The 20,509-nt window shown below is 41.4% G+C and overlaps 1 protein-coding gene and 1 long non-coding RNA gene across 4 annotated transcripts in view; one reads left to right on the forward strand and one right to left on the reverse strand.

Annotated features, from left to right (window-relative positions):
* Positions 1–95: 95 nt before the first annotated feature.
* LOC127022595 (uncharacterized) lies at positions 96–19,618 on the reverse strand. The gene is made up of 3 exons (XR_007767357.1): positions 19,507–19,618; positions 3,213–3,415; positions 96–1,636 (listed from the first exon to the last, which is right to left on the reverse strand). It is a non-coding gene; the product is annotated as an uncharacterized LOC127022595 (long non-coding RNA).
* The window catches only part of MYH11 (myosin heavy chain 11), a 56,152-nt gene continuing 47,957 nt past the window's right edge, over positions 12,315–20,509 (forward strand). For all 3 annotated transcript variants that reach the window (XM_050906225.1, XM_050906227.1, XM_050906226.1), the window contains exons 1-2: positions 12,315–12,667; positions 17,411–17,567. In XM_050906225.1, the coding sequence (XP_050762182.1) occupies positions 12,326–12,667; positions 17,411–17,567 (499 nt within the window). In that variant the 5' untranslated portion in view covers positions 12,315–12,325. The remainder of the gene's footprint in view (positions 12,668–17,410; positions 17,568–20,509) is intronic.

A 20,509-nucleotide genomic window follows, 5' to 3' on the forward strand; every position in this document is an offset into this window, starting at 1 on the left:
ATAGAAAATTAAAGTGCTTTAGAGGAATAGTTGTTTTTAATTCTCCAGAAATGAGGACTATATTTATCTTCATGCCAGCAAACAAATGAGGGTAAGTCTTTTCCATCTGGAGTTGCTATAAATTGTACAGTGCAACACTGTGAGGGGAGGGGAGGAACTCCTGTTTTTTTCCCCCCCAAACAACATGAAACTCAAAGTCAGGCAAAGCTAAAAATGATAGCAGATGACTGATTCCCAGAACTTTTTTTAGCTGAGGTATTTACATGTTTTGAAATGGCAATTTATTTTAAAAGCCAAACTTACGGGGTACATCAAAAATAACAGGTTAGCTATTTTTCTCTACTCATTTTAACAAAACGTATAGATGTTAATGTTTCCAGTGGTACCGAGAAGAGTTTTGTGTAAATAAATTTTTAGGGTTGCATTCTTAAAAATCTTAATTGTTAGATAAATGGTACAGTAAGTGGGGGAAAAAAAGAGAGGAAGAGAACATGCAGTTTGTGAATTTAAGTGAAAGGACCCCAAGTTGTACAGGCTGCAAAGTTTTGCCTTTATCATGATTTGACCCAGTTAGCATTACAGGTATTTTTTTATTTTAATAAACAGCCTAGCCTCTAATGTGAAATTGCAGAGAACAGTTACAGGTTGAAAGAAGTTGCATTTATCCATTTGAAGCCTCAGCAATGAGTTCATCCCCTTCGTGTGACTGGCAATGCTGCCACCTCCCCATTTGCTGATTTATAAGTATCATCTCAGGACTGTTTCCAGGAGGGGAGGACATGTGTTTGCAAATATACCTCAATCAAATCCATCTTTAAGTCTTTTGTAGCTTTGCATCAATTATAATTGACCATTGGGTCAAGCAAGCAAATTTATCTCTGTATGCCTTCACCGTTTGCTCTCTGCTAACACCACTGTCAGGTTCAACTACTCGGCTGAAAAGCCATCCATGTAAAAAACTACCACCCTGGGATTCTGCCTCGTTACTAGGGTCTTTCCTGCTACATTAATGCAAATATTCACAATCACTAATCTCTCTCTTAATTTCTCTGTCTAAAAATATAGTAGAAAAGTGGTCTTCTAAGGTGTTATTTGCAAATTACCTTCATTTTGGAAAGAGCTGACAGTGCCTCTATGGAAAGTTGCAAAACACAAACTTGAACAAAGCAGATACAATTGCTCTGGCCACAGAAATCCCTGAATTGTTAACTTTGGTTTTCCAGAGGTTAAATTCTAGGCCCCTGTTTGTCCATAAACCAGCGGGTCAAATTGTTACGGATATTTGGAATCCAAATTGTCTTTTCAAGGGCAAGGAAAAAGGCTCCAGGAAACACAGAAGCTCTAACCTTCTATGCTATGCAAATCTTTCAGTGTAACAAAAGCCATTGCATCTGCTTTCTGTGTTCCCACCATAGATCATACCGAAAGTGCCCAGGTGCCGTGGAGCTCCCTGGAAAATGGATTTTTAGTGGTAGAAATTAAATACAATTTTTGTTCTCATTGAAGAAGGCACAGGGATGTTGGGTACTTGCCCTTTCCCAAGCACACAGCTCAGCAGGCTCGTGGTCCCCACAGCCATGAAAGAAGAGGCTGTTACAAGGGTGTCCTTCACTGAGCTTTCAGGAAAAGGTGTATTCTGAAATCAGAGGAGAAATCCATTTAAGACACAGGGAATCTCAGGACTCTCTTCTTTGGGGACTGCAGCTTCAGCCGATTGTCAGGATCCTGCGCTGGGATGGCGGGTGGAAGCTGGCCCGATTGCTCAGTGCAACATACATTTCACCTAATTCTCTAATACCCTCACAGTCCAGATTTGGTGTTTTGGAACAATCCCTTGTTTCAAAGTATAGTCATTTTACAAGCAAATTAAAATCAAATTAAAGCGTATTTCCAGTGATATTTATTTGTACAACAAAGCTTTGAAATATGTCTGTGAAAATATACGGGTCTAATCACATTATTAATGGTCTAGCATTTATCCTGACAGGACATGAAATATGAGAGCATCTTTCAAGATGCAGACATGTAGCGAGTCCTGTGAATGTCAGACTGCCTTACTTGTTAATGGATGAAGAGGAATTGCAAAGCCTATACAATATGGCTGCGCTTTCCAAAAAATCATTCCTTAAAAGTTTAAGCTAAGTGAGGTCAGTATTTAGATGAAAATAACTCACAATCCTAGAGTCACAGTTTCAGGTTTCAGACAAAATTGCCACCTAGGTGAGCATGCACAAAAATTATTTTCTCAAATAATTTAAGAAGCTCCGTCTAGCTTAATTACAGACTGTGATGTCTTGCATTAACTGCCCTTATTCTTTCTACTGACATCAGAAAATGAAAAAAAAAAAAAAAAAGATATAAGCATGTAGAAGTTTGGGGGCTTTAATGAGCAAAATGCATTTCTGAATTTTATTGGAGACAGAACACTGTAACTGAGACTGTTACAGAGGGAATTATGTTAAAAGAGGCTGTTCATTGTCTAAGCATGATACCACAAGTGAAGGTGACAAGGAGCCAGTGAAGTTTGGTGTGGATATCAGATCTGGAAAGCACTTCGGAAGAACTTAACCCACAAGTTTAAAAAAAAAAAACAAAACCAAAATTCTTTAAAACCAAATTTTTGCTCTCCCCTGGAACCAGAGGAAACTATGTTCATAGACTCCACAGCATCAGTGCTGTTTCAGAGGTGTTAGTTTCTGTCATGCTCAGGGGAAATTTTTTTTTCTAAGCTTTATCAACACACTCCAAGGAGTCAGTTACGCTTTCCTTCCTGAGCGCCCTTTGTATCAAGCTGAATCTTGGTGTCAGTTGATCAGTTTTCCGGAGGAGTGATTATCATTGGGTGATCATGTTTCGGAAAAGAAACCCCCAAAATACTTGTTCACACTTGCAAAGGTACCCTTTCTGTAGCAGCTGGTGTCCAACTGTTTCTGAACTGACCTGTGTGCTTCACACACTTCACTTGACCTGCAGCCAGCATTAAGCACAAAGCTGAACATTAAGCAGTTGCTGACTATTTTACCTCCTCAGACTAGTCTCATGATTAATTGTTCTAGTTTGGACGCAGACCATCCCTCCTGTTGCAAGAGCACAGCTTAACACAGGTGGTAACCCACCGGTACGCTTGTCAGTTCCAAGTACATATGTCAGCTTAGAGAAACGTGGTTGGTAAACTTAGGTAAAAACATTTTTAAACAAAAAAAATTGCTTACCTGACACACATTATTTAACAAACTAACATCACCATCCGTGCTTTTCTTTTTTCCCTCCGTTGTATTCAGTTTACACTGTGGTAAGGCAGCTGAAAGTTCTTTTCTTCCTTCTTGAGTCCTCTTTTTTTCCCCAAGTACAATATTTACAGTGCAAATTCAGCAAGGAGATATTTGAGGGCAGGCTGCTCAATACTTTATTTTTTCTAGAAAAGTAATTAAAACAAATAAACAAATCAGGGGTTTTTAAATAAAGCTTTTTTTTGTTGTCACAAAGGCATTGTCCACTGGGAATCCACAGCTTTCATTTTGAGGCAACTTTGGTTTACAAAAATACCACAACATTTAAGAAACTCCAACCAGGCTATTATATTAGTACATTCTTACGTTAACTTTTAAGTGAAGGTTGGAAGCCACGCTTACACTTATCAGTTCCTACCCCACATGGCTCGAGAATGCAACTGTTTCAGTCCCAGCAGTAATATTTTTTTAAACTTTCCAGCTCCGTTTAATGTCACATCATATATCACCCTCCACCACTGCCTCTGTTAAACACACTACTCGGGCAGCAAGCCTGCATGTGCACATGCAGCCGCTTGCAGACCAGCTGGAATAATTTCCACTCCTTTTTAAGCTACTATTAAAATGTGTCTGGTTTTGTGAAACAACTGCATGGGTTTAAAAGGAACTTCTTAGGATAACTTTGATGAATGTTAAAATGATCATACTTTTCAGAGGATCCCCTTGCATTTCATTATTTTATATTTGTTATATTCCTATTTAAAAGCTAAGTTTGCAACCGAGAAACTGCAAAAAAAATAGGGTGAACTACCCTGTGAGGAACGTTCTGCTAACAAGGGCAAGTTTCTTGGATTTACGTCCTGGTGATCATTTCCCCTGGCTTTGCTCCAACACAGTCACAGGTGCACGAGTCTGATATGACACTGCTGCCTTTCAGGTCCTGGAAGGGCTTTGCATGGCCGCGCGGCAGCCCCACACCTCAGCGGACACTGATCCTCCATCTGGAAGGACTGCAACCGCTGGGACTGCGCGACTGCATTGGCAAATCTGGTCTTCTCCAGCTAAGGCCTGAACATGAGTCTGTACCTGATATTTCTGAAACGTTGCAGGGAAGAAACCTTGATGCTCTTCCCCTCTCTCCTCTTTGCCCAAATTTGTTCCCTACTGACCAGAGCTAGAAGAAGGAGCCACAGGTCCGTCACACCTGCAAGTGCTGGTACTTTGACCAAGTGACAGCAGAGGTTTTCAGCCCAGCCTCCCCTCATAGGTATTTTTTTAGGATGCTGAGACCAATATGAGCCTCATCCATCTTCCCCAGGAGAGTTTATTTTCTAGAGAAGACAGGGCTGTTGATGTCAAGAGAAATTATTTCACCCAGGACTGTGCTCTGATCCTTTGGGTATACACCATATTTAGTCTGTTGCTGAGAGGGGGTTGTTTCGGTATTTTGTATTTGGCATGTTGATGGGAATTCCTAGAGGATCCTAGCTTTCCCTTTTTGGGATGTCTCCATCCACAGGTCTTACTGCTCAAGGCTGTTGGATACTAGCAGGGGAAGGAGGGGGGACAGCTGGGGACTGAAGGTTTGGGGGGTGTGAGGGAGGTTTGACGAGGACCAGATCACTCCCTAACCACTGCAGGTCTGGCTCCCAGTGCCCTGTCCTCCTCTCCCCGCCAGCGCACGGTGCCTGCCGCCTGTTCTTTCCACTGCATCCCAGGGACTGTTCCCCCTCAGCTATTTATCACTTCTCTTCTTCCTTTTATGGACAGAGGGAGGTATTTCTTATATATGAAAAAGTATTTACAGTCCTTTCTCAGGAACTGAGCTGCGCACCAGATCGCAAGAGAAACATTGGCAAATTTGCTAGGGAGGTGGGAAACAACCCTCTTGTTCCCCAGGGCAAAGGAGGCTTAAACCAGCCCCAGGCTCCAAATGTCACATAAACACATGGAGACCCAGAGCAACCTCCGCCCACGCATCCCTGCTGTGATAGGAATAACCCTCCTCTCCCAAGCAACCCCTGAACTCAGGGACTTATCTTAGCTCCAAGAAAACACACTGACAGTGGGTGGGAGACCTCCTGTGCCACGCAGGACCGTGACCTGCCCTTTGTCCTTCTAGGCAGGGGGCCACGAGGGGCAAGGATGCTGCCAAGGCAGGAAGGAGTTAGAGGTCCATTTCCCTGGCCAAACAGTTTCACCCTAGGAAAAAGCAAAACCTGTGAGCTTGTGAGTTAAGGGCACCCATTTTGAGTTAGGGGCACCCCTTTCATGCCTTTCCAAAAGCCAGAACCAGCCCACTTCCCTAAAGAGCGGCTTGGGGCAGGGGCAGCAGCCCAGGGTTAGGCCCTGCTGGGAACAAGGTCCTTGGCTCAGGCTGTCTTTTTTAACCCAGGTACCAAGAGGATTTTCCAGCAGGACGTGGTTTCCAGGGCCCCTCCCCGTTGACAAGATTCTCCTCCTCTATATAGGGAGGCTGCAAATGCAGCGAGGACTTGGACTGTCCCGGCTGGTGGCTGTACAGGTTCCCGACTCTCCAATTCACTCTCTGCTCCCCTAATCGGACGCCTGTAAGTACCGCAGGGGCCGGAGATCCCTGCTGGGGATGGGGCTGGGGGCTCAACACGCTTTGGGATGGAGCAGTTTGGCAAGCTAACTATTACGCTACTTTGCAAACATGTTCAGTGAATTAACCTGCAGATAGTGTACAAATTAGAAATGAGAACAGACCTACCAGACACGCTCAAATGGTTTATCCTGATTCATGTATTACTGCTTGGGTTCTGTTTAAAATGCATGAGAGACCATGCACATTTGAAAGCGTGCACAGATGTTCTAGCCTGTTCCTTAGTCACTTCTAACACTGCTATTGCAGAATTGAGCCTTAAAGACGCTGGCTGCAGAGCACAAGTTGCACTCCAAGCCAGCGGCAACACAGCCCGCAAGGTGCTGCGCACTGCCGGATGGTGGCAGGTACCCGCTGCAATTAACCATCACATGTGCATTCAGTAATGAAGAAACCTGGTAGCCTGAGCTGCTGATCTTCTTTAAGTATTTCTACTTTTTCAGTCCTAATAAAGGAACTTAGTGCACTTCCCATGCTGTTTAAAGAAAGTATAACCAAATAAAACAATTAGTTTGTCAGTTACTTGTTCTTTAAACAGGAAAAAAAGCTTAAAAATTAGAAGAAGAAATGGAAACATTTTTACAAAAATGCCTTAGCATCACATATGTATGTTTTTAATGTGCTGGGAATAAAGTTTAAGCAAAACTAATCTGATAATTCACTGAACTACACTAATTCAAGTCATTTCAAATGTGACATGCCTTTTTTTTAAAGGGAAAATAACGCAACAAACTTTTAAAAAATACCGTGAGTAAATTAAGACAGTAGATGGCAGTATAGAAAGCAGCTTCAGTGTCATCCCAGAAGTTCACTGGCTTCTTTCACACACATATATATATGTGTGTCTATGTGTGCATGCACACCTATATAAATGTTGATATGTACGAGAGGCATATGTGTGTGCATAATTAAGAAGCAACATGAGATATTTTAAAGATAAGGGAAATCAGAAGGTTTGCCATTATTATCTAATACATACGTCTCAGTAAAACCTTTTCTAAAATAAACTTGTTTAAAAACAAGCCCACCTTCTCTTTCACTCAAAGCTTTGCCCTGACAGACAGCTTGCAACAAGACTCTGGACGGACTGACTTGCTGAACTCCCGAAGTTCCCAGTTCCGTCGAGCCACTAACACAGAGGCTAAAACGATGAACCCCCAGAGAGCAAAGCACTTGATTAAGTAGTCACTTTAGTTCAGTACACGATACTCCTCTGGCTGTATTCGCTTAGATGTAAACAATGACTTTTATTATCTCATTTGCAATTGACACGCTAGTCCCTAAAAGGTATTCGTTTTGAATTTGTTATCATTACATTTTTGTGGAACAGCTAGTATTGAGAAGAACATCACCATATATGGTAGCATGCATAGATGTATGCAGAGGATCCCAACTCTTTATAATTCACTGAGACTTATTAGTTGCAAATCTGTTGGCTTTTCTTTTACGTATGTTAATTTTAGAAGAAGCCAAGAGCTAGAGATAGCTTTCCAACTTGTGCAAAGTCCAGATAAAATATGGATTATTTATGAATGCTAATGAACATGCAGAATCTGATTTACTTAATAGAATAACATTTGGGGGTATTTGAAGTAGCTGGTATTTTCCAGATAAAGGGAATCTATCCCCACATGATGCAATTCAAGTCTTTTTTCTTTCTTTTCTAATTTTTACAATTTATAACACAGGTAATAACCTGGGCCAATTTCTCTGGAGTGTTAAAAGAGCATGAAGTGTTTAATCAGAGTTATGTAGCAACTTGCATTAACAGAGGCGAGAAGACCTGATAGGAGACCAAGGCACCTACAGACAGTTTGATTAAAGTACATGGAGAATGCATTAAAAAAAAAAAACCAAACCAAAAAGCCCCCCAAAACAGCCCTGTGAAATTACTGAAAATGTTCTTTCTTAAAATACAGACTTTCGCTCTTCCATGGTTGAACAACCATGAACTAGTACTGATGATACCTCCATGTTCAGATGAAAATGTCCATGATGAGAGTAAGCATTTGAGAGGTGGTCCCAGTGACCAGTGGGGAGAGGTACAAGGCCAGGAGGGATCAGTAGCAGCGCTCGTGACAAAGCTAACTGTGCTGGGGAACCAGTTCCCAAATGAAGATCACAAGATTAGGATTCACCCCTAGATTTTCTTTTTTTCAAGCAATCCTCAGTTGGGTAATTCAGTTAAGTACTGGAAAAGTAAAAGATAAGCAACTGCAAAGAACAGAGTCAAGAACTACTGTAGTCCAAGAAATGCCGTTTGAGTCAAGCAGTAGGTTACTGCTACACTCTTCCATCAGAAACCGCTTAAGAGAGCAGGACTTTGTTTCTGAATATAATTCACATACTTGGTGATATGTTCCTCTGTTCTAATAATTATTCCCTGTATGGCTGTGATAAGCTTTTATACTGACATGCACATCCTGCAGAGGAAGGGAGAAGTGTTCTTTATCTTCTCATTAGGAGAAAAGCAGTGCCTCTAAGCTCTGACCCAGGAGGCAATTCTGCTTGGCCAATAACCTTTTAATTAAAGTGCACTTCCTGGAGATATTTATACTTTGTCCTTGGAATAATATACTCAGGATAAACTGATTGTAAAGACAGCATTCCACTTCTGTCACTGACATGATAAGGGAAAAGACAGTGAAGATCAGCCGGATGTATCTGCAGTGGGACAGCAGAAAGAGGAATAGAAAGTAAGCTGTGGAAGTATGCATGTCCGTGTGTATGTGCACATTTGGGGTTTAGACAAATATAACGGATCCAGGTCAGTGTAATCTGGCACATTTCTAAGGCAAGAAACTTCATATCAGTAGTATTTTTGTGATTGCTTTTCTTCCCTTTTCCTCCTCAGGATAGCTCACCTCTGAGTATAAAAGTATTTACTCTTGCACATGATTTGGGCTATCATCTATCTAAAAGAATGGATGAAAACCTCTTACCCACCTCTTGCACAGATATGATATTGGTCTCTGTTTCTCTCAGCCAGCCCTACAGATGAAACCCAGGAACTGGCTAAAGGCTAAATTTTGCCTTCTCAGGGAATGCTCTCAATAGGCAGTAATGAATCTTTCCCCTTGGCCCATTTCCCCAGTATCAATCACATGCTGGCCCAGTGCAGTTCAGTCTCGATCAGAGATGGACCAGAAGGTTTACTGCCAATTATTAATCAGAAAGCTTCAGTAGCTCATTAGTTCAGTGCACAGCACCTCACTAGGACAAATCTAGTTGAGTTTGTGGAGCTCATCTTCTACCCTTTCCATTCAGAAACCTCCTTTATTATTAATATGCATTAATTAATATTCATTAATCTATTAAACTATTTATATTCAGTAATCCGCACTTCATAACTGCATTTCCTTTTTTACTACAGTGGTACTCAGCTGCTACTCAAACTTTATCCTCAGATTCCAGAGGATCAGTCATGAAAAGTTATTTTTACACAAATCCATGTTTTGTCCTCATTGTGTTTCAGAGGAGTTACGAGATCCAGCTCAGACCGTCTATTCCCTATTTCTTGTAGGGGGTCTATTCTTACCATGTTTAAACTAGTCAAATATAGTGCTTACATCTAGGGGATAAAAACCTGTATTTCCAAGCTCTGCAGTTCATGCCATCTCTTATACCTTCCAACCTCAACTCGCTTTCAAAAAGACTGAATTTAAATAACAAGGTGCTGAAAGTTTTATGTGCAGGAAGAAGTAGGAGAACATAGTAGAATACAGACAGACCAGCTTTCTGTTTCACGCTGTAATCTGTGGAAGATCTTTTTGACTTAGCATGTAACAAGGAAAGGAACTTTCCCTTGGTCCTTGGGCAACAAAACAGCAAAGAACTTTTGGGTCATCCCACTGGTGACATGCTTTGTAGCAGGCCAACAGTTTTATCTTTGGTTGGGTTTTTGAGGTAGATGGTCAGGATGATTCGGCAGTTCGATTTCCACCATCACTGTTTGTGGACAGCCTCAAAGTAGCAGGATTTGACTCTGTGAAACTCAGCTCTGCAGTTCAGTCTAATTTTTGGTGTTTGACAGCAATACCAAATTCCTATTGATTTGAATGTGCTGTCACTTGGTACTGAGCCACGGGCAGCACAATCCAACCTTTCTGATGCTTCAGGTTGACCATATAGCTCTCTCTTCTGGGCCTAGGATGGACTGAAAGCCTCCTACTCCGTCGCCGCAGCAGTTCCTCCCATGCTGCTGGGGCAGTGGGGCAGAGAACGGGCCTTGCCCATTGCTACCGCAGCGGGAGGAGAGAGCCCGTAGCAGGCTCCTGCTGCTCCCCGAGCCCTGTGCTCCTGGAGCTGCAGCCCTGGTGATGGGGCAGCGCTCCCTTCGTTCCCCTGTCTGGCCGGCTTCACCCTGCGGCCGCCAGCTGGAAAGCTCAGCTGGAGAGAATACCATCTCCATTATTGGAACTGTGCGGCTCTACCAGCCCTCTTGGCAACGAGGGAACATTTTCTGCCTTAATCCACACAGAGGTCAAATAGTTTCCTCTTGCAGCTCTCTTCCAAGAATCCCCTGGGAGCGAGCGAAGGGCCACATCCTACAGAGCTCCCTCACAGAGACTTGACGGTGGGGAACACCGTGCGCAGGCCAGTGGCAATGCACAGATCCAAGCTGTTAGGGTCTCCCTCCCATTCACCCACACCACCCCGCACATTGCATGTGCATGGATGACCTGAGTGAATTTTCCTGTTGGGGATTTCCAGGCAAGGCTGGTGGCTCTAGAACGAGCATATTTAGAGGAAAGCTGTTCTTTTCTTTAGATGAGAGAATTGTTGAGGGAGTTTAAGGAGCTGGGGCATTTAATTTCCACTGAACTTCAGTGGGATATCATCCAACCCTCTTAGGCACCTCTAAAATCCTAGTTTTGTTTTTAAGCTTTATGTCACCTTCTGCATGATCCATGCTTCTCTCTCAGACCCCTCACACAGTCCGGCCTTGCAAAAAAACATTAATCTGTGGGAAGGCTTCAGGGACAAATATTTGGAAACCAATCTCTGATGCTCCCAGAGCACAGGGTGTCCATTTGGCTACATACCACAGAGCTTGGTCTTTACAAATATCATTCTGTTTATGGGTTGATTGCTGACATCTTTAGCAGTCAGTTCTCCAAGCTCCCTCAAGATTCATGTTTGTTTGAATGCTGTAAATATTAAATTCATTCTCAATAAGGAAATGAAACAGCCCCTGTCTCCTAGAGATGTTTTTCTTGGGCACACACTCTTCCCTGCTCCCCACTGTAGCTCCTGCCCAGCTCCCTTCTCTGCTCCACTGCATGGCAGGTTTCCTGATTAGCACCACTTTTTCTCTGCCCTGTAGCAAACCACAAGAAGTCCTCTGTTTACTCCTTTCCTCATTTAAAGCTGTGTCCCCCATAGGACAGAGCAGAACACTTACGAAAGCTCCAGCATTATCAGCACAGATCTTGCAGCTACATCCTAACTTCCAGTGGCCAGAGCAGGAAAGAAGCTGCCTCCTCCCTCTCAAACACGGTGCAAACCAGCCAAAACCCTCCCGTTGCTCTCACCTACAGAGCAGATACATCCGGCTTAATCCAAGTGCGACTTCACGATGCTGTTTTATCCATGTGCAACTGCACGACACAGATGCATCATCCTTCCAATTTGAGCGTCATGGTTCAGAGTATCCAATAGCTGATGCAATTTCCAGGCTTTTTTTATTTCTTCTCTCTCATGTGGTAGACATTCACCCTTCATAAATGATCAGCTCCCACTGTCTGAATCACGGAAAGGGGGATAACTCTAAATTACTTCTCCTTCACCAGCAGTACTGATAACAATTTTTTCCCCTGTTTTTTCTTTTGACCTTTTCTTAATCTTACTCTTCTCCAAATGAAGTGGTATTAGAGTGATTGAAAATAGTCCTTTGCAAGAAAAGTTAATTTCTGTCCTTTCTGGAACACAGCCTGGGAACTGTTCTTCTACTAATCATTTCATTATTGCACTGGTATTTCAGTATGCACCCAACAGTATTTGGGTGATGAGAAATTTTGTATGTATCTGAATTCAATTAACTTTGTGATGGGCAAGAGATGAGGCTGAAGGAAGCTGTTCAGCTGGTAGCCTTGGTGCAGTCCTGACAGTCTCATTGCACAGACATTAGTTACGCCTTACTTTTCTCTCTGATCTTCAGTACAACATAAACAAAATAAAGTAATAAGCCCAGGTGTTCTCATTGGTTTTAGTGCCATGAAACTTTTGATTTAGGTGATTTCAGACACAGTAACAAAGGAATGGGAATCCGAACACAGATACTCTAAGGTATCTAAGCTGGTACCCAAAAGTATCTGCATGGAAATGTGAGATATGACACAGGACTTGCAGTGCTTTGCATCTACTGCATGGCAGATTTGACAAATGTGTTTTGCCTGTAATGTCTCCACATTTGCCTCCCTTTAAAGCAGAATATTTTGTTTCCTCAACAGGTGTCTACTGAGTCAAAATGGCTCAAAAAGCTCTCAGCGATGATGAGAAATTCCTCTTTGTGGACAAAAACTTCATTAACAACCCACTTGCCCAGGCTGACTGGTCAGCAAAGAGACTGGTTTGGGTTCCATCAGAGAAACATGGATTTGAAGCAGCAAGTATCAAGGAAGAGAAAGGGGATGAGGTGACAGTTGAACTGGCAGAAAATGGAAAGAAAGTGACACTGAGCAAGGATGACATCCAGAAGATGAACCCTCCAAAGTTCTCCAAAGTGGAGGACATGGCAGAGCTGACTTGCCTCAATGAAGCTTCAGTGCTGCACAATCTAAGGGAGAGATACTTCTCAGGTTTAATTTATGTAAGTAGAATCAAACACACAGCATTTCCTATTGCATGCTACCGTGCCCCATCACAAACAAGGTGGATCCCACCCACTGTCAGGGATACAGTCCTTGTGTGTCACACTGCCATGCAAGTACTAACCCCTCATTAATGGCATCCTAAACCAAAAATGTATTTAGTTCACTTTATTCCCCATGACTCTCCTGCTTCTTTAATAATTTCTTCTTTATTTAACTAAATTAAAACACATGAAGATTTCTTCCCCAAAACTTGCTAATTCTGAAAAGATATTGTTGGCTTGGAAAGTACTCTCTGATAGCTGAACAACACCTCAGTCCTGCTGTTTGGAGAAAAAAAAAAAAAAAAGAAAAAAATCAATAGGGACTTTTGAATGACCTCAATGTAAACCTGAACAAGTTTCCGGTAACTTGCAAAAAGAACATACAGAAAAGCCAAATCATGCAGTCTTTTCTCAGGCAAAACTCCCACTGAAAGGCAGCTGACAAGTTCTGGTTTGGTGGGTGCTTGAGTAAAACCTTATGTTCGAATAAATGAATAAACCCACCGGAATTCATGTGAGAGTCCTCATATGCACCAGTGTGTTACTGAACCGAAGTCATGCATCCACTAAAACTTTTTCCCCCCTTGTTGGTCAACTTACAGATCAGACAAGCCTGGACAAATTATAATCTTCTCTGTGTTCATGTGAATTAGGGCCAAGATTATTCTGTCTTCCAGTCTACACAAATATATTAAACACAAGTGTATTTTGACATTAATAACCCTGTAATCTATCTGCATCAACAGTTAGCAAACTGCACAGTAAGAAAGCCCAGAAAGTTTCCATGGAACTTAGCTATTATCTTTGATTTTACATGGAGGATCCCTATGCTGTGCTGCAGAAAAGTAATCTATAGTTTCAATCTGTGAAAATTTTACTTGCATGACAGACAACTGATGAGTGAAAGAAAGTGCAGAGCTTAAGTAACAAGGTTTTAGAAGCAAGAGTAGAGCTCATTATTAATATGAGGAATGCTAAATTGGAAAGTAGGACATGAAGCAGAAAATAAGATAGTTATATATAGTACAACAAAGGAACTATTTAATTGTTATGTATAACTTCAAAGAGTTAAGCTCAAGATCTTTCCTTCAGGAAAGTACTAAAACACACATCATCAAGATTCCTGAAAGAAGCTAAACTTCCCATCTTTTCAGTATTTAAGTTTATTGGATTTTAAGTTTGCAGGTGAACATATGGACCTATGTGCTATTATATCAGAAAATACAGCATTAATTACTAAAATAGAATTTTTCTGAAAGTGTTCTGCATTGTTGCAAGATCTAAAAAGCATTAGTAGAAGAATAGTGGAATAAAATGTGTGGGGTTTATTTCTTTGTTGTTGTTGTTCTCAGCAACACTCTGCATAGATATTCCAGGATATCCAATATGTTTACTTTGTGGATTTTTTGTGGAATTTTCACTTTCTACAGGAAGAGGAAATTAATTTCCAAAAGTGGATAATGCAATTAGAAATCAAAGAATTTTTCATGGAGACAAAAATGGAAGTGTATCTGAAATTAAGTTTTCTTTCTCAAGTGACTAGATTTTAAGATGGTGGTAAATTAACAGTTATAAAGAAATTATTTTGACTTGTATTGCAACAAGTTATTAGTATTTTCAATAACTAGAACCTGCTTAAAACTGTCCAGCCTTACACAGTGCTGCCCTACTAGATACTGTCATACCTTTTAAAAAAAAATAGGGGACATCTAAACAGAATTTGAGTCTCATCGACTTGCAAAACTAACTGTAAACAACCATCTCCTGGCTTTGCCATGCAATGCCTACATTGCCTTCCTTGGAGTCCCACACATACAAACAAAACGTGACCTTAACATTTTCCCCCTTAGAGCAGCACTGACGCAAATGGGGATTTCCAATTCTGCTAGAGAAAAAAGTCAACCTAGCTGAAAAAAAAAAAAAAAAAAAATCAAATCATCTCTCCCTTTCATTTATATTAAATATTATTAAATAAAAAGATTCAGTGCAGAAGTTGACAGAGTAACTGCACACTGGAAAAACACCCTGGCCTTTTCCTTCATCACAGATAATTAAGAAAGAAGGGCAAGAGGTGTGTTGCCACTAACTCATGTTTCACATTGCTCAGAACAAACAGAACCTGCCTTGTCCACACACAAATTAGACCAAAAATGATTATATAAACATCAATAAAATAGCAACGGAACTTCAGTGGATTTGAGAGTAGAATCAAGTTTCTTGTGCCTTTATTCATAGGCGCTACTAATTCAGTCTTCACCTAACAGTGCAAAATGCTTTCTTAAATACAGAAAGCTATATATGCATATTGGAACCAGAGGTGGGATTCTTCTGCCCAAACCTAGACATTTACAATGTAGATGTGTGTATTTGTGCCAGTCTCTCTTAAATACCCATCAGTGGTGGCTGTCCAAGGGATACACAAGCTCAGCACTCCTATGGACACTATCCTTAAGATACTTCAAATCATGTTCTGCCTCCAGACCCTCTAGGGAGAGATATGGCTGGGGGTCCCCCTCTCTGGATAGACTGTGCCCCAAGGAGAATGATTTAAGGCACAGAAACTTCAAACCTCCCACTTTCAACCACACGCTTCGCCAACTGGCTCACTTACCTTCAAAACATCACATATATTAATCTGGTTTCCCCAAATCCTTGCAAAGCAGATACCTAGAACTACAGTTGGTGAAACCAAGAGGTCTCGGTCAATTTTCCTGAGGTGAGATATCTTATCAGTCACAGTCCAGTTAGAAATGGGGATTCCTGAACTTCATCAGCTCAGGCTTTTGCCCTGCCTTAATAACCTGCTTCTTGTGCCTCAAAGTTAGCTCTTCAAAGGTATGTTACTGTATGCCTGGGCGTGCAAACAGCCCTGCATGTGGCAAGTCAGACAAATGCCTAGAAATCTCAGGGAAGAGAGGCCTAAATAATTTCCTGAATTAGAAATTTACTCTCCTATTATTTTACTTGGTTGGGAATGATTAGTTGAGTGCATACAGTAAATCTATTTCTACTGAAATAAAAAGGCCTTGCTATCCTTTCCTTAAGGGCCTTCATGGTCATTCTAGGATAAAAAGCTATCACTTTTCAAGTGTATTGTCCCGGCAGCACTAAAGTTCATTTTGACACAATTAGCACAGAGTTTCATTCTGAACTCTAGTGTCAATGAAAATCTGGCACAGTAATTATCTACCTTTCACATCAAGGATTTTAGCTTGGGGATATTGAGAACTGGCGAAGATCTTGAGCTTGATTTTCTTGTTATCTGACTTCAGACTACAGTGACGCAGTGACAACCTGAAACAGTAGGAGATGTCCTCATCACCACCCAGAGCACCCAGACGTTCTCCTGCCCAGCGTGGAGCACCCAACCTGCTCCTCGCTGCTGGAGGCTGGTGGATGCTCTCGCCGTGTTTGCTGAATACCATATAAAGCGCTCAGGCTGTGCCGAGACTGTGTTGTGCCATTTCCTATTATGGTCAGGAAAGGGAAATCCCTGTGCCCAGAGCCAAGCCTCCCAGATGCCATTTTACAGTCCTGCACTGCAGTGCTTCCTGTGGGGGAACTGAGGCATCTTGGGCCATCCTTGGACACAGCCTTGAGATTAAGGCACGGCAGCAGCTGCACACCACAAAGCACTTGTTCACACAGCACAGCAATAAAAAAAAAAAAAAAAACAACAAACCCACTTATGCCTAAGTCAGAAAGAGTGTAATTATTTCTTTTTTTTTTTTAAACTGGCATGGTTTTAAAACTAACAGCCATAGGCCAGCTTAAATATCACAATACTCCTGCAATTATAATCTCATAACTTTGTAATTTTTTATTTTTGGGTTTTAATTTTTTTTTTAAAATGAAAAATCCTTGCAAATTCCTTACTTTTAGTAACTGTGAAATATGGCTCACCATCTATTATCATATGCTATTATTTCTGCTCCAGTTCAATAGCTGGAGCATTCTGAAATAAAGGAAAATTAAAAAAAACAACAAAACCAAAACCTGCATGAACAGCTATCACCTGGTAGCCAATGTTCTTGTTTGCTTATGTATATATTTTTATATTAATGCCTTTATTAAACTGTAAACAGAAACCACATTTTTCCTTAAATTTCTTACAGAAATAGTCATGTAGTGAAGGCATGACTAGTCTGTTAAGACATCTGTTTGGAACTTGAGTAATTTTTTTCAAGGACTCTCATCAATCATTATTGTTAGATGGTGTTCATATAATCTTTTTTTAAAAACCCTTCTTCTAACATCAATCCAAGCTTCTTACCTAGGATTTCAGTTTACAAAATTTGACACCTACCTGAGCAGAGGACATACTCTGGTATGAAGATACACATATAAGGAAATATTATGAATTATTACAGTTGTTACATCATCACAGATAAGGCTGATTCACCATGTACTGAAAATAACTGAAGTCAAAAAGCCCTAACATCAGATCATGGTGTTTCTACAGATTGCTAAATTCACATACTTTCTAGCAGTTTGCTTATTAGAAATAATTATTTGTGTACCTGGAAACCACCATACAGGTACATTCAGAAATTGCTGCTTCATTTGTTATGCTAGGCAGAATACAAAAGAGTGTTATTTGCTAAAATCCTGTTAGTTCAATGCAGCTGATGGCTGTGTTTCCCAGACTAAATATGGCACATGATATTAATTCCGGTTTTTATTTGAATTTCCTTGCAGACTTATTCAGGTCTCTTCTGCGTTGTGATAAATCCATACAAACAGCTGCCCATTTATTCAGAGAAGATTATTGACATGTACAAGGGAAAGAAGAGGCACGAGATGCCACCCCACATCTACGCTATCGCGGACACAGCTTACAGGAGCATGCTGCAAGGTACGCCAGTTTAATGCTGCAGTTCTTAGAAATCACTGCCCACTAATGTGCGAGAAAACACCTTATAACTCCACATGTGCTCCTGCAAGCAGCACAGCCAGAAAAGATCTGTTACGGAGGGCGACACGGGCTTTCTAGAAGTTTCAGAGGAATTCTTTGGCAGGAACAGCAGTCCACAAACACTGTGACTCAAAAAGGAAAAACAATCCTTTTACCCATCTGTGTCAAGGCATGTGGGAAGGTTTCAAAGTCAAGCAAATAGTTTTGGCAAATACGGGCATGGAAAATGCTCCCTCTCCACCAGTGGAGACTATTCCAAAGTTAGTGCTGCTGGATCTGTCAGCATTGCTTCTCTCTCTCTCCCCTAGCAAAGCAAATTCAAATAACGTTTTGGGGCTACTTTCATTACAGTCTCATGCTTTGGAGCCCCGAGTTGAGATGTGGGCTGTTTTCTAACAATAATGGCAACAAGCAGCAATGGAAAGCAGTCAGGCCCCAAATGGTGCAAACAAAACCTTCAAAATTCACAGTGCTCTCCTCCTTCTGCAGTCACTACTGACAGACTGAGGGGGTTTTGCTCTAAGGAAAAAAATCATAATTTAGGGATGAAGAAGCTATAGTGATGAATGTATGAGGCTGCAACACCTACAGACTACAAGGACATGACCGGTTGCCATCTCGCAGCAGCCTTGGGTGCTCCAGGAAACCCGGCCTCTACAAAATGCTTTGAAATTTAAATGCCCTCATTAGGAGCCTGATCCTGCAGAAATATTGGCCAGTCACTATGGCTCAGCAAGGTTCACAGGCTTCCCAGTTTGGAGCTTAAGGATTTAAGGCTTATGGGTTTTAGATCTGACTGGTGAAAACAATAAACAGCGTCTCGAAATTTCAGTTTAGCAGCTAGATTAGTACCTGGTATTGATTTCTTTGTAATATTTACATACATACACAGAACAGTGATTGTTTCAGAGAAACTAATCCGTTCAAAACCACTATGCACTTTATCTGACTATGCAAATGAAATCACACAGTATTTCTCCAGGTGCACAGCACATCGTAATCACAAGGACTGCAGTACTCCTGTACTTATCCTACTTGAAATATGAACCTGATGAATTTACTAGAAGTTACAAGTAGTCCATTTGGCATATCATAGTTAATTGCTATTTTCTAAACCAAGATTTAGACTAGACAAAGTCCTTCCCCACAATGAAAAAAGATCATCTTACATGTGTGTGCCAGGCCATCGAATCCACAGAAGTATAATTGCCTGACCCCAGGCAGACTCCTACTGACTGAAAATACCAATCAAAGCCCTGTCATTTTGGTACAAGCAATATATATATATATATATATACACACACGCCCCCAATTGTGATTGATATCAAAGGCATCAAAACAGGTCTTTTCCCCCAAAAAAGTCCTGAGTACTCATATGTACTAACTATAATGCTAACAAAATAATCCAGATAATAAAATCCTTAGAACTTCTGAAGATTAAACTCCTGAATATTATTTACTTAAGTTGATTACTTAAGTATAACTCAGGTTCCTGACTTCAGAATCTTACATTTTCAGATATAAGAGTGTTTAAAATATAGTTAATTCAACTCTAAACCCAGAGAACTAGGTATCTGCTTTACAGTATCAACCTTTTTTCTTCCTATGGCTTATGTGACATTTCTTCTCTAGAGCTATTTCAGTTCCTTTATTTGAGTGCATCCCAGAAGGCAGAGCTACAGTGCAGCAGAGGAGGACGATCAATAAGGCAACAATAAAAGACATCCTGAAAACAGACCTTCCTCTGTACTGTAACAGCAGAGTTATTCATGAAGACAGGCATATAAAATATGTTTAGGACTGAGGGGGCAGGTGCTTTTAAAATAACATGATTCAGTAAATATAATTTTCAATGTAACCACAGTTCTAAGAAACTTACTTGACATAAGCTCATCCCACTAAGCCACAGTCACATATCTGTCTTCCAGATCATCTCTTGAACTCTGTGCTCTGCATCCAGCACTGTCCAGGGCTCCAAGCAGGCCCTGAAGTCAGAGCAGTCTTCTTTCCTGAGATCCTTTATTTAAGCAGCAAGCCTTGCAGGGGAGCTCTGCAAGAAGCTTCTGGCTCCTGCAGGTCATTAGCAGTGTTCTCATTCAGCTGTGCAGAATACCGCTACTTGTCCCTGAAAATGGGATGGGGAAAAACAACTAGGAAAGGGCTACAAGCTATCTGCAGGAAAGAGAAAAAAACATAATACTACAGCCTATGCTGAAATAGGAGAATTGTTTTGGCCTGACAGTACATGAAACTAGTATCAGCGTAGATCAGCCTGATCCCAGCAGCATAAGGACCCCTTTCACTCTTCCTCTCTCTGACTGTCTCCTGTCCTTCCTAACACGCTCTCCCAAGCAGTGGTGAAGCCACTGGAGCTGGCTTGCCCTTTGCTGTGGTCATTAACTGCACCTAGAACAGCCTGGGTTCAGCTGTGACTCCCAGGCTGGGTGCTGGGAGGAGGAAGCAGCAAGAGTGTATGCTTCTTTCTATTCACTTTTTTTTTTGGTGCTCATAATAATTTCCTGGCCCCACCAACTGTTGGTGAAGCTTTATGCGTCGCTATTCATGTGCCCCCTTTGCAAGGAATTCTTCTTGACAGCAGAGAGGAGGGGAGAGCAAGTAGAAAGAAAAGAGGAGGGAATAGATCATCAGCTGAACCTTTAAGAGAACGCTGTTCCACCACCTCCCATCCTAACCACGCACAGCTGGCACGGCAGCCGGGGAGCGGTCCCACAAGAGCTTGCATCACAAGCCCAGGACACCCACACTTTACTTGCACATGCTATTTTGGAGTCTCTCCATCTCTGAAGAGGGCCCCAGCTGGTTTTAAAGCTGTGCTTTTGTTTGTAAAAACGTACTCATGTTTTGTGCATAAAACTAAACCA

Source organism: Gymnogyps californianus, chromosome 15 (assembly GCF_018139145.2).
Source record: "Gymnogyps californianus isolate 813 chromosome 15, ASM1813914v2, whole genome shotgun sequence".
Classification (NCBI taxonomy): Eukaryota; Metazoa; Chordata; class Aves; order Accipitriformes; family Cathartidae; genus Gymnogyps; species Gymnogyps californianus.